This window comes from Mustela nivalis (assembly GCF_964662115.1).
Source record: "Mustela nivalis genome assembly, chromosome: 18".
Taxonomy (NCBI): Eukaryota; Metazoa; Chordata; class Mammalia; order Carnivora; family Mustelidae; genus Mustela; species Mustela nivalis.
In genome coordinates, this window is record NC_139037.1 from 32,688,836 (window position 1) to 32,701,899 (window position 13,064).

The 13,064-nt window shown below is 52.9% G+C and overlaps 1 protein-coding gene across 2 annotated transcripts in view; it reads left to right on the forward strand.

Moving 5' to 3' along the window:
• Window positions 1-13,064, forward strand: part of ZNF423 (zinc finger protein 423) — a 334,053-nt gene that overhangs the window by 52,531 nt on the left and 268,458 nt on the right. For both annotated transcript variants that reach the window (XM_082711334.1, XM_082711335.1), the window contains exon 2: window positions 12,708-12,767. In XM_082711334.1, the coding sequence (XP_082567460.1) occupies window positions 12,708-12,767 (60 nt within the window). The remainder of the gene's footprint in view (window positions 1-12,707; window positions 12,768-13,064) is intronic.

Here is a 13,064-nt window from a genome sequence, read left to right on the forward strand (position 1 = left end):
CCTGACAGTCAGCCCTCACTGAACTTAAGCGGGCTGGACCGCTTCCCGGAGTTCCATATAGGACGCTGGACGGGAACTTTGGGCTGGGAGGAAGTGAGCCCTGTGGCATTCCACATTCCCGAATCCTGCCGTGATTCAGGTGGTGCATGGGCGAATGAGGCTTGTCCCCCGCTCCACACTTCTGTGTTTATTCCCCTATTAGGCAAGTGTTACTTGGTATGTTTCTTCTAATATCTATTAGAAAAATTGTGAGTAGCACTGGATGTGTGATATCACGTGGAGTGTCCTTTGGAGGTGAGAAGGGAAGGTATTTAAGCAAAGGAGGGAGGCAGAGGTAAAGAAAAGTTTTCTGTAACTCTTAGTGCAGGCTGTGCGTGCTTCTGGCCAAGCTCCCGGGAGGTCTGGGGAGGCCCAGCTAGCCCTGGGGACCGGGCAGCTGAGGGGCCGGTCACCACTCTGGGTGTCCTGCATGCGCAGGGAAACTCCCATTGCACCCACCTTGCCCGTCATTGTCTCCGGAACAGCAGGCAGGGGCCGTGCCGTCAGTCCTGCCCTGGTGGGGCCAGCTGCCTGGTGGAGACACCAGGACCCTGAAGGCCCCCTCCCTGTGCATTCTAAACACCATGGGTGGGCAGTGGGGCGGTGCTGGGGCACACGTCTGTGCCAGTGAAATGTCCCGCTCCCAAATCAGACTTATTAAAAGTATTGACTCCTGAAACTGTAAAGTATTTATGAGGATTGCCCCTCCCCCTGGGACATCCATGCGGAATTACCAAATGTTTGGAAATGGTCATTACACTTCGTTCCTGTGGACGGCTTGGGGCTTTTGATATGAAGGAGGAGACGGAGAGCTGGTCTGTGCATCCCAAACCAGATGAACACACTCACACACACACAGGCACATGCACATCAGTTTTCAATAAGAGACTCCGTTTCCTCTTTGCGTGTGTTTAAGATAAACCACATGTATAACAAGGTAGTGACATTTATTTACAGTATGTTAGCACAGAGGAGAAGTTGTTAAGGGGTTGTAAAAAAATATTAGTTTCCACTCTATGATGCTTTTTAAAAAAATGCAGTTGGAGAAAACGCGAGAGAGTGGGGTTCTGGTCAAGTCCACTCCTTCCTTTGCGTCTAGGCCAGTGGACAGAGCTGCGTGGGCGCTGTCCCTTTCTCTCCTGAGCGAGGGGCCGGACCCCAGGCTCGGTCCCGTGACCCCCATCAGGGGGTTCCAGCGCCCACCTTTAGGTTCCTGGCGCACAGGGGGCTCTTCTGTCCACCCCTCTGGGCATGGCAGAGGTGCCCTTGGCTTTGTCACCTTCCGCCAGGGTTGGACAGCTGGTGGCTGAGTACCCACTGTTGCCACTGACGCGGGAAGGGGGAGCCAGACCTTGTTGTAAATCCACGTTTATAGCTGCATGTTGCTGGTTAACGAGATCGTGCAGGGGTGACTGTATGAAATGAAATATATATATGAACGAGGAGATTAACCTCAGGGAGAGGGGATTAAACCAGAGGACAGCCTGGGAGGCCTGAGGCCCTCCACGTGTTAAGGTCCAGACAGGCAGTTCCCCTGAAAGGGAATTTGCAGGAAACCGCCCCAGTCCCGAGCAGATTTACTGGGAGCATAGACACAATAATCCTATTTAGTGTCCCTCGCTGTGTGCCAGGCACTGGGCTAAGCTATTTACATGTGTTCCTTCATTTTGCCTTCAAATCAAATGGGGATTTTATGGCCCCTGCTTTATCTATTTTTAGAAGTTTTATTTATTTATTTTTTAGACCCAGCGTGGGGCTCGAACTCATGACCCCCAGGTCAAGAGTCACATGTTCTTCTGACAGAGCCGGCCGGGGGTCCCCACTGCTGCTTTATAGATGAGGGCTTGAGAGTGGGAAGGGCCCTGGGGAGAGTGTGGGGTACCCCCTTAGGCTGCACCCAAGGCTGACCACATAGACCCAGCTCTGGAGGCTTCCAAAAAGAGGGTGACATGTCAATCCTGAGCCAGGAGAGGCAGGTGGGTCTGGCGGTAGGTGCGTGAGCTCTGGGAGCCACGAGACCTGGCTTCGAATCAGAGCCCTGCCTCCTGTTTCTTATATAATTTAAGCGCCTTAAAAACATTCACGTAGGCCCTGGTTTCCCCGCCTGTAAAATGGGCGCCGTCCTCCAGTCGCTCCATGGGGGCCTATGGGAGGATTACACGTTCTACACATGATAATGTGCTTGGAGAGCAGGAGTGCTGTCTCTCACGTCACTGACGCGTGTGGTCTTGTGTCAAGCGAAGTGGGGGGTGGGAAAAAGAGGAGGTGTAGAGGGTCCCCTTAAAGGGGCTGAGAATGCAGGTGGGGGCGAGGCGCCATGGTTTCCCTCTGCCTGGCGCCTGGGCGTCGGGCTCGGAGCAGACACATTAGCGTAGCTTCTTGCTTTATCCCCCGGGGCCACCATGCAGGGTGGCTGTGTGCAGAGAGGATCCCTAACCCGCGCAGGCCACAGCACACCACGGTGGACAGGAGTTGACCTTCAGACATCTTCCTTTGCTTGCCCCCTGCTGCAGATGGGAGGCTAACCTGAGTCCCGAGGGGCTGGGTGGTCAGGGAGAGATTAGCCGAGGAGGTGAGCCTGAGCTCCGGGCAGGGTTTCTGACTGGGGGAGAAGGGTGGCTTTGAGGCTGGTGGTCAGGCTGACCCTGGGGCCTTGGACGAGAATCCTGCAGCTCTGGGCCTGGGTCCAGGTGTCCCCACAGAACTCAAAGGAGGGCCCGGCTGGGCCGGGCAGGGCTGCCTCAGACCCGCCCCCTCCCCCACCCATTTCTATTTCCTTGTTGAGGCAAATGCAATCTGATTGGATTTTCCTGAATTCATCTGGGAGCAGGAAATTCTTTAGTTACATTAAAAAAGAGACCCAAAGACTTCTAAGATTTTCTTCTGTGATTTTTATCATTCTTCCCGAAATGGGATTTGCGTGTACGTGTGGAAGAAAATCAGAATTTTTTCTGTGGCCAAAGTGGCGACTCACCCTGGCTCTCCGCTGGTCCTCTCACCCTGAGCCGCCCCTGGGGCCCCAGCTGTGGGCTTCAGAGCTCCAGGCAGGGGCTGTCGTTGTGGGTGGTCCCTGCTGTCCAGGGGCCTGTTGGGCACCTTCCCTAGCTCCCACGCCTCCTTTCTGCGTACACCGTGGGTCCTCACTGTTTCCGCCTGTTTCTGCTTCACTCCGAGATTGGATTCATTCAGCACCGTCCTTCATCCCAGAGCCTGGTTGTTCATTTATTTAGTCACTCAGCTCTTAGGTGCCTCCCCCACTGCCCCGGGACACAACTATGACAACGCTTATCAACGGGGTCTCCACAGTCTAAGGGTTGAAGGTCAAAGTCCCTTTCTCATCTTTCTCTTAGGTCCTAGGTCACTGGAGGTACTCAGTGCTTAAGCAAAGGAGGAAAAACGCCAAATACATATTGGACATATGTCTTAAAAATCAGCAAACTCTTTGTCCCAGCAATCCTGAGAAAAAGCACTGACCAGGTTCATGGCCGTGGGTGAGGGGTGCTGCAACACGCCTTCTCATACGGTAGATGGTGACCGGGAGTAGCCTAGGTGCCCAGCGCTGGGCCAGTGGCTTGGCTGGTCCCAGAGCTTCTGAGGACAGGGCCACCGTCACTGGTGACGGTGGCCCTGCATGGTTTTTATGTGAGAAGATGCTGATCACGGTACCTGGCTAAGCTAGAGAAGCAGGCTCTGGAGCCGTTAGTGGTGTTCAGTGACACATGTTCTTACTGCTTCCTGGGAGGCTGCAACAACGTATTTATACCCAGAAAGCTGTACTTTTCCTTTCTCAATTTTAACTCCCATGTATTTGCTGGTTTTCGACATTGTACATTATTACTGATGTCAGAGACTTTTATAAAAATAAAAAAGATGTTTAATCTAGGAAACAATAAGAAAAGGGCAACTCTGAGTGAGTTCTGAGTTTTTGGCGTACCTGAGACCCTAAGGGGGCAGAGCCTGGGGAGCGGGGGAGAGCTGGGGGGGGGTGCCGTGGCCTGAGCGCTGGGCTCTCCGTGGCTTCCCGTGGCTTCCAGGGCTGGCTCCACCCCCCCGGCCATCGTCCCTTCCCTCCCTGCCCCTTCTGTGGCAAGTGCCTTTCTCTAGTGCTGTGCTCACTGGGCACCTGTCTTCCCAAATCTATACTCATTTGTGCCCTGGCTGGGACCTTGACATTGGCCGGTAGTATTTACACTACAGAAAACAGATGCTACACACCAGCGCCTTCTCTCCCCGAACCACCTGTGAAACATTGGCCAACACGCCACTGTCTCCACTGGTATCCCCTTGACACCCCAAGGAACCTGTGTGCGTGGGGAGACCCCAGAGGATGGTTCCCTTGGTGCTGACTCAGGAAGGAATCTTCTTCTGTAAATTAGAATCATTGGGGAGAGAATCAGAGTCTTCCTTTGGTTGGCTGGCCCCGCTCAGTCTGGAGCTAGAGCTCCTGTTCGTTGAGGCCGAAGTGAGACAAAGGGGTTCAGAATCCCAGTCTAAGCTTCACGCTGTCTCAACTCTGTGACGTTGGGCAAGTTGCTTGGTCTCAGTTTGGTCATCTATAAAATGGGATCAATAAATGTACTTGCGGGATGGCGTGAGAATCACCTGCTGGGCCCCTCCCCCAGAGGTTCTGCTTTTCAGAGTCTGCATTTTTTTACTTTTTTTTTTCCCCCTCCTTTTTAAAGGCTTATTTATTTATTTATTTATTTACTTTTTAAGATTGTATTTATTAAACAGAGACACAGCGAGAGAGGAACACAAGCAGAGTAGAGTAGGGGGAGTAGTGGACGGAGCTGGAGGATTCCTGCTAAGCAGGGAGCCCGACACAGGTCGAGATTCCCAAGACCCTGGGATCATGACCTGAGCAGACGCTCCTCAACTGAGCCACTCAGGCAGGCTCCCTATTTATTTATTTATTTGAGAGGAAGAGAGAGAGAAAGAGAAAGAGGACATCTCAAGCGGACTGCGCACTGAGCACAGAGCCCGACTTGGGGCTCGATCTCACCACCCTGAGATCCTGACCTGAGCCAAAACTAAGATTCAGCTGCTCCCCTGACTAAGCCACCCAGAGGCCAGGAGAGGCTGCATTTCTCACAACCTTCCAGGTGGTCTGGGGACCACATTCAGAAAAGCTGCAGAACTTGGTGCCTGGTGAGGGCTCGGGAGCACCTGATGTTGGGAACTTTGTGTGTGTGGACTCCATGGCCGGGAAACTAGGGCGCCTGGGTTCCAGGTCTGCTTCTGTCTTCTCTGCTGCCTCCCAGGTGGCCTATTTTGCTTCTCTGGGACTTTATTTTCCCTTCTCTGAAATGGGTCAGTAAAGGCTTGACTCAGCTTTTCAGAAGCTGAAGGAGCATCTGTAAAAGCCCTCTGATACCAGGTGATTCTGGTTAAGAGTCGGGGGGAGGCTTTGAGGGCCCCTGGGTCATGCTGACCTCTGCCTCCTCACCCACTTGGGACAGGCATGGCTGGGCAAGTTGTGGCAGTGCACCGGTCCCTGGGGGCTGCTGACCTCCCCGGGCCTTGCTCCTCCTCCAACAGAGCTTTGGGGTACTGTGTCAATAAAATAAGAAGAGAGTCGTTCTAACTCGCTTGAATGCTTCACTGTTCCTGATTCCATTATCCACTAAAGTGGACATATTGGGTGTTCCTGATTCCGTTATCCACTAAAGTGGACGTATTGGGTGTCTGTGACATTCAGTTTCCTCTTTTCCTGCCCCATAGCTGGGCTGGAACGGGCAGGGCCAGGGGTGCCTAGCTGGATGTTCATGGCTCTGAGCTAAAGCCACACTTAGAAACATCCCCACTGGCCTTGTGAGCCCGTGAACTGGCTTCTGGACAGATGCTCTGGCCCCCCTGGGCCCCACTGCCTCATCCAAGAAAAGAGGATTTTCAAGACTTTGTCAGAGGGAAGCTGGGAGGCTGAAGCGGGAGCCAGTGTGTGGGGTGCTCGGCATGGTGCTTGGTGCCACAGTGGAGGTTGGGTTTCCCCAGGGCAGCAGTCCTTGCTCTGGCCTGGATCTGCTCCAGTTGGATACACACCCAAGTGGCAGTGGAAAGTATGTGCGTGAATGTGTGCGGTGCGTGTGTGCCGTGCATGGTACTTGAGGAAGGGGGCGCTGTATGGACCAGGACGGAGAAGGCCAATAGATTTTAGCCTGCTTTGTTGAGGCTTTTGAAGGTGCATCCATGTGTAGTGAGAAGGAGAGCCCTGATCGATTAGTGATGTCTGCCACAGGTGCAGGATCAGGGAACTGGGCTAGGTTTGCCACATGCATTCCTTCTCTGGTTGGGTGAAAATCTATTTCTTTCCTACTTCCAGCACACGCGAAGGGCGTCACATCCCTCACCCTAGTTTTCACATTGTCCTTATCATTGTCTTCATTTTTAAGCAAACAGTGGAGGAGAGGAACCCCATTTCTGCAAGGTTGCTCCAAATCCAGATTCTGCTGGGATTGGAGCTCCTGTTCCTTTCACAGATGTCTCCCAGCTTCTCTTTTGGGGCGTGTGGTGTGGAGTGATGATGGGGGGTTCGGAAAGGGAGGGGAGATGAGCCGACACAGAGGCTGAGCCCCTGGCTGTGACCACCAGAGGGTTCCACCTTTAGGGACACCATCCCTGCACTGTGGCAGGTACCAGGAGGTGGTGATGCCAAAGGACACAGGGCTGTCACTGGGCCCTTCCTGGGATGGGGTGGGTCAATCTCCCAGGAAAACTGATCTTGCTGTTGGAGCCTTCCCATCTTCATAAGTGCAATGAGACCGTGGTGGTCAGCCGGGGAACCTGGAGGAGAGAATGCTGACGCTGACCACCTGTTTACCTTGGGCTGTGTGCTTTTGGAATACCGTCTTATTCCATTCAGTCTCTGGACCCTCCTGTCAGAGGAGTACTCGTAGTATGCCCATTTCACAGAGGAAGAAACTGAAGGTCAGAGTGGATCAAGCATCTTGTCTCAGATTTGCTGGCCTGAAAGGGGTAAAGCTGGAGGAACCGTCCTGGAGAGCCCTATTTTAGGACCCCCTCCTTGAGCTCCTCCGTTTTACAGTTTCTCTCCGGGTATCCTCATCCAGTCCATCTGTCCCACTCGACGAGCTCTGGTGGGTGACTTCTGGAAGGTTCACCTTCCCAGTAAGGATGAACCAACTTCATTTTTGGAGTTCTAGGACTATTACTGGATGGCCTTCTCACTGTTTCCTCGCTAAGCAAGGCAAGGGAGAGAAAAGGAAGATGATGGGGGAGCAAGATCCAGGCTTCTGACCCCTCAGCCCAGGATGGGCTGGGGGTACGATTTATGAATAATTCTCAGAAAGTTTGCATCTTCTCATAGGTGCTCGTTCTAAAGCCAGTGCTTAAGGGGAAAGTCAGGCTTTGCTAAGATTGCCGTAAACATTGATTACGAAGCTGCCGACTTGGAGACCCACCCACACTCTCTTGATGCGTTTGGGCAACAGCTTTGCCTCCCGCCTTGGAACGTACTGCCTTTCGTTTTCAGTACTAGATTGAGGGAAGAAGTCTTCTGGATAGGAGCCATGTTGTCCAAAAAGTAGATTTCTTTAAATCCTCGACTCACCCTCTTGGTGGTAAGGTGTGGACCGATGGATGAGGGGCCTGCAGGGCCCTTATCCTCGCTCCCGGGCTGAGCTCCCTGGGGAAAAGGCAGGTGGTCTTAACTGAGCTATTTCAATTGTTACTTTGGTTTTGGCAGGTGGTCAGGGAATCATGAGCGCTAAGTAAATGGGTCATGGTGTGACCCTGTTATGAGATCTTGGCTCCTCTGAGGGTCTGAGCTTGGTGCTGAGGAGGCTGCCGTGGGGAGTCTTGGGTAATCTGGGCTTTAACTGCAGAGAACATTTGCTTCCTCATGCTGTCCCTCCTCCCAGCTCAACCTGCTGCCCAGAACCCATCCCCGCCTGAGAGGACCCTGGAGAGTGTAGGCTTCGTGGTTGGGTTTGTTTGCCCTTGACCCTAGTCATTTTGCCAGATGCCAGAGATGGTCATGGGCTACACTTTACAGCATATCTGTGTGAGTTAGACAAAAGGCTGACCATGCCTTTATGCAAAAGTTATGTACTTTTTGCTTTAGGCATTCCTAGCCCTGCACCAGGACACGCTGTTTAGTGGACAGAGTGTGGGATAAATTTGCACCCTCTCTCACTACCCTCTGCTAGGTCCCTCATGCAGTGCACAACCCGCTCAACTGTACACAGCAGTCCTCCTTGCTTTATACTTTTTCATTCCTTGAGATTATTAGTACTACAAGCCAGGAATAGTGACACTCCATTTCATGTTTGACAATGGGAATCTGGGCTCTAGGTATATCCTTTATCTTCCTTGGCCCTGGCTTGGTGTGAGTGAGAGGGTTTCTTTAAGGATGAGCCCAGGAGAGGCAGTCATGTGCCCCTTATTTAGCTCACCACCTCCACTGGGACAGGGATGCCTCCAGGGAGCCTCTGTCAGACTCTGTGGGCCCAACGCCTTCCTAAGGGTGGGATGATCAGTGAGGCCAAGGCCAGTAAAGCACAGAGAGGTCCCCTAAGACTTTGGAAACACCACCTGTGAGTACTCTCAAAATAAAAGCCATTAATTGAGTGGTTCTTAGACCTTTCTTTGGCAGGCAGGTTGTGGTAGTGGTGTTCTAGATCTTTCTGATGAAAAGCATGGATCGTTTTCCCAGAAAAATGCCTGTCTATTCACATGTTTAGAGGCTTACATCCAGGAGCAGGGCCTTCTCAGATCCTTGAAGCCTGGCCAAGCAGCTGGCACTGGCGTGGCTTTGGGAGGAGGGACGGAGGGTTCCTGGGCCCTGCTGACCTTGCTGGGGTCTTTCTCTGGCCCTTGGGTCAGTACTTACTTCTCTTCATCTCTCTCGTTCACCTCCTGACAGTCTGCCTTAGAACTTGTCCTAAGATTTCCTACGTCTGACCAACCAACCCAGGCTCTGTCTGACCTTGACACCTGCCCCCCTGGAGGAAGTGGCCCTGGGGAGGCGGCTTATACACGTGCCCACCTGGTGCCCCGTGTCCCGTGCTGCTGGGTTTCCCAAGCCCTGAAGCCCCGCTCGCACACTCTTTGTTTGGGCCTCACTGGCATGTGTTGATGACAAGGCCATCCTGGTGCGCAGGGACAGGCTGTGGGCCCTTCTGGAGCAGGAGAGTCGTCCCTTATGAGCCTGCTGCTGGGTTGTGGAGACAGTGTCTGGTGAGGCTCATGAGCTGTATGCTCCCATGGGACAAGCAGACATCCAGGACTTGATCGTCCCAGATCCCAGTGCAGAGAGAGACTATGGAATTCTGATCTGTCAGAAGCCTTGATAGAGCTTCAGAATCCTTCTTAACACAGCCTAAAAGCTATGGTTAATATATCCTGTGCACGCTCCAATGTGAACACAGGTCCTGCCTCCCCTCTGTGTATCCGTACTTGCTGCCGCCCCGGCCCCCAGCCCTTTGTGTTCACACTCTCTGGGCCCTCTCCCTGTGCTTACACCCTTGTACCCACACTAGCTCTTGTTGTGTGCACACTGGCTTTGTGTACCTACCCTACCCTTGCCAATGGCCATCATTCACAGGAGCAGACATCCCTGTGTTCCCCTTGAGATGGGACAGGGTGAGGGTGTGCTTTGGCCTCAGTGGTGTCAAACACCTTTAAATTAAAGAGTTAGAGGGAGAGTCTGGGAAAGTCTCAGGAAAGCACCTAACTCCTCTGGCCAGCAGGACAGCCCCGTTGGGTGTTATCCCGATGGGCCACAGTGCTGTAGCATTTTCTCTGAGATGCTCGACCCTCAACCCCAAAGCCATGGCTTGTTCCCATCAGGAACACATGAAGCATGGTGTGTTTCTACCTTCAATAGATGAAATGTAGGGATGGGATGTTAGTGGGGTACATGTCAGCAGGTGTAGGAAAATGCTTTCACGTCCCATGGCACTGGGTGGGCTGGCCCACAGCTCCTTGCTGTGAGAGACGTGGTTCTGGAGATGGCGCTGTGACGTGGCCACTTGCCTATGGCGACGTCGGCCAATTTGAACTTCCCCAGCCGGCCAGTATCGGTTCGCCCTCCTCTGCCACCTCTGCAGGCTTCTCGTCTTTAGGAAGAGAGCCTGGAATTCTCCCTAGAGCTCCAAAATGGCAGATGTCTTCAGCCTTCCCATGATGGCGGAAGCCAGATCTTAAGGACGGAAGGATGTGGCATTTTGGGGACAGCCCCCAGACCTTCAGATCTGGAAGGTCACACTTCTCAACCAGAGGACACGGGGCTGTCTGTCCTGGTACCCGGGGTACACTGCGCACCAAGGGAGAACTGGGGTCATGCATTAACGTCACGGTGCCTATGACCGACATGGTACCCGTAGGGACCATGCTGAAGACCTTGCTGAAGGTGACCAACAGAATCGCCGCATGGCAACCTTACAGACTGAGAATGGTTTCTTTCTTTTTTTTTTTTTTTTTAAGATTTTATTTATTTATTTGACAGAGAGAGATTACAAGTAGGCAGAGAGGCAGGCAGAGAGAGAGAGGAGGAAGCAGGCTCCCTGCTGAGCAGAGAGCCCGATGCGGGACTCGATCCCAGGACCCTGAGATCATGACCTGAGCCGAAGGCAGCGGCTTAATCCACTGAGCCACCCAGGTGCCCCCTGAGAATGGTTTCTTAGTAGAGGCAAAATGCGTAGATCTTGAAGTGAGTGAATGGTGAGGTGCGAAGGAAATGGATTTTCAGGTGTGGCTGTGGACGCTGTTAACAACAGCTCCCTTCACGCACGGCTGGCTTCGGATCGTTGGACTCATCGTCCGCCCAGGTTTCGGGGGCTGTCTGGTTGGAATCAACTTAGCGAGTAAGATCCGTTTTGTCTGGTGCGAGGTCTTGATTCATATTTACACAGCGGTGGGTTTGAAAACCCACCGCAGCTGTAACTCGCTGAGTTAGGGCAAGAGCCTTGGCCTCACCCCAGCTCGCCCCTGCCTTTCATCGTCTGGATTCTGCATCTCTACTCTTAGGACGCAAACTTGGGAAAGAGAGAACCCTCTGTTAGTGTTCCTTGGCCTGTTGCTCCTTGTCGTGGACGTCCCCTCTCAAGTGTGGTCTGTGAGACTCTGGCTGGGGAGTGGGAGCCGGGACAGATACATGATCAAAGGGGCCGTGCCCTGCAGAGCCGGACTTCTTAATTCCCAGAGCTGTTCGAGTCCCAGCGCTAAACCTGCCGAGTGCCTGAGCCCCTCTCCAGCAGGGCCCTCCAACACTGCACGCAAGTCTTCCTGCCACCCTATGGCTCAGGGCCCGTTATGAGCTGCCTTCAAGGTGCCAAGACTGAAGCCTAGAGGTTCAGTAATTTGCTCGAGAGGCAGAATCGGGATTCGAATCCAGGACGATAGCCTAGCCTGCGTGCTCTTCTCACTGCTCGGCTGCCCAGCATGCTTGTGGACTTGCCTTCCGTGGGAAGGGCAGGGGGTGCTGCTTATGAGTCCCGAGCTGCTAGGATCCTGGACAGCGTCCTCTTGTGCCTCTGTATACGGTGGTTTCAGGATGCATCAATCTGCCCTTCAGACCCGCTTGTGGGTTTTAGCCCAAACTCCGCATGTACTCCCTGTAACTGTGTAAGACCTCGGGCACGTCGCTTCGCCTCTCTGGGAGGCCGTTGATGAGGTGTACATGTGGTATTGATAGGAAGCTCTCCACACCGCTCCTGGCTCACTGTGTATGCCCACGGCAGACAGTGACGGTGCAGAGGGCATGGGCGGGACCTGCTAGCTTCAGCCTGCACATGTGTAGAACTTCAGAGACCGTTAAATCTGGAAAATACTTTGTAGGCACATTTTTGGCTTAAACAAAGTTCCATTTTTACAGAGTCCATAACCCAGCTTTAATATTATTACGTGCCCCAGACTGGGATTAATTCCAGGATAAGAGCTTTATTATGTCGAATAAAGTTCCTTCCGTGCTCCCCTTGTGCTTGGCCTCCATCTCCACAAGCCTGGTCTTCCATGCTGGGGTACAGGGGGGTGGAGGTGCCCCATGCCTGTGCAGCATTGTTCTGTGGGCTCAGGGGCAGGGTGTAGAGGTGAGTTCCTTTCTGATGTTACAGGCAGTGACTGCTGACCACTGGACCTTAGCATATCCCAAAGTCTATCTGTGGGCCAGGTGTCTCAGTGTGAATAACAGTGCCCCATGCTCTTCCAACCTCTGAGAGTGATCTTATTTGTTTCACAAACAAGCTGTCAAATTTCAGTGGTGGTTTAAGAAGCTTTTGGGAGGAGGACAGTGTCTGCGGGATCAGGGAGAGGTCTGAGTCTCTGCCATCTTCCTGCGAGTGACAAATGACTTTACCTCCAGTGTAAACTCTGATCATAGATCGTAATCAGCGGGAGCACGTAAAGAAAGATCCTGATGCGGCATCTGGCTCTAGGCTGTGCTGTGATTGACTCATGATGTCTGTTAGGGACACGGAGGTGGGGAAACCATACTGATCCAGCACTTACTTGCTATTCAGATTTTATTCTGATTATTTTATGTTTCTGTGAAACCAGCAAAAGCTTCTTTGTAGGCTCTATCCCCTTGCTTCTGATTGTGGGTATTAGAAGGACCCCCACAAATGACCCTTCTTCCTTGCCCTATTCCCCACCCTGATGGCCTGTTTGTACAGTTTCAAAACTCACAGGCCCATCTCTGTTCTCTCTTTCAGTTGAAGAGGGGGAGGCCTCGGACTTCTCGCTGGCCTGGGATTCCTCCGTGACAGCATCAGGTAAATGCCCAGGGGGCTGCTGGGGGAGTTGCTGCGGGTCCTGGGGGGGTGGGCTCAGGAACTCAGGAAGCCACCCAGCTGGTTATAGAAATCATATTCTTCATGTCACATTCCTGTCTCCAAGCCAGACTACCCCGTGCACACGATTTTTATATCAGTTCCATATGGTCAATAAAATCTATTACATACGGAGACTAATATGCCCTATTCTCCTGGGGGACCACGTTTCCTTCATGTGGGCGCGTCCTGATGGACCACGATACCTCCGCGACACAGGCTTTGAAGCCCCCTGCCATG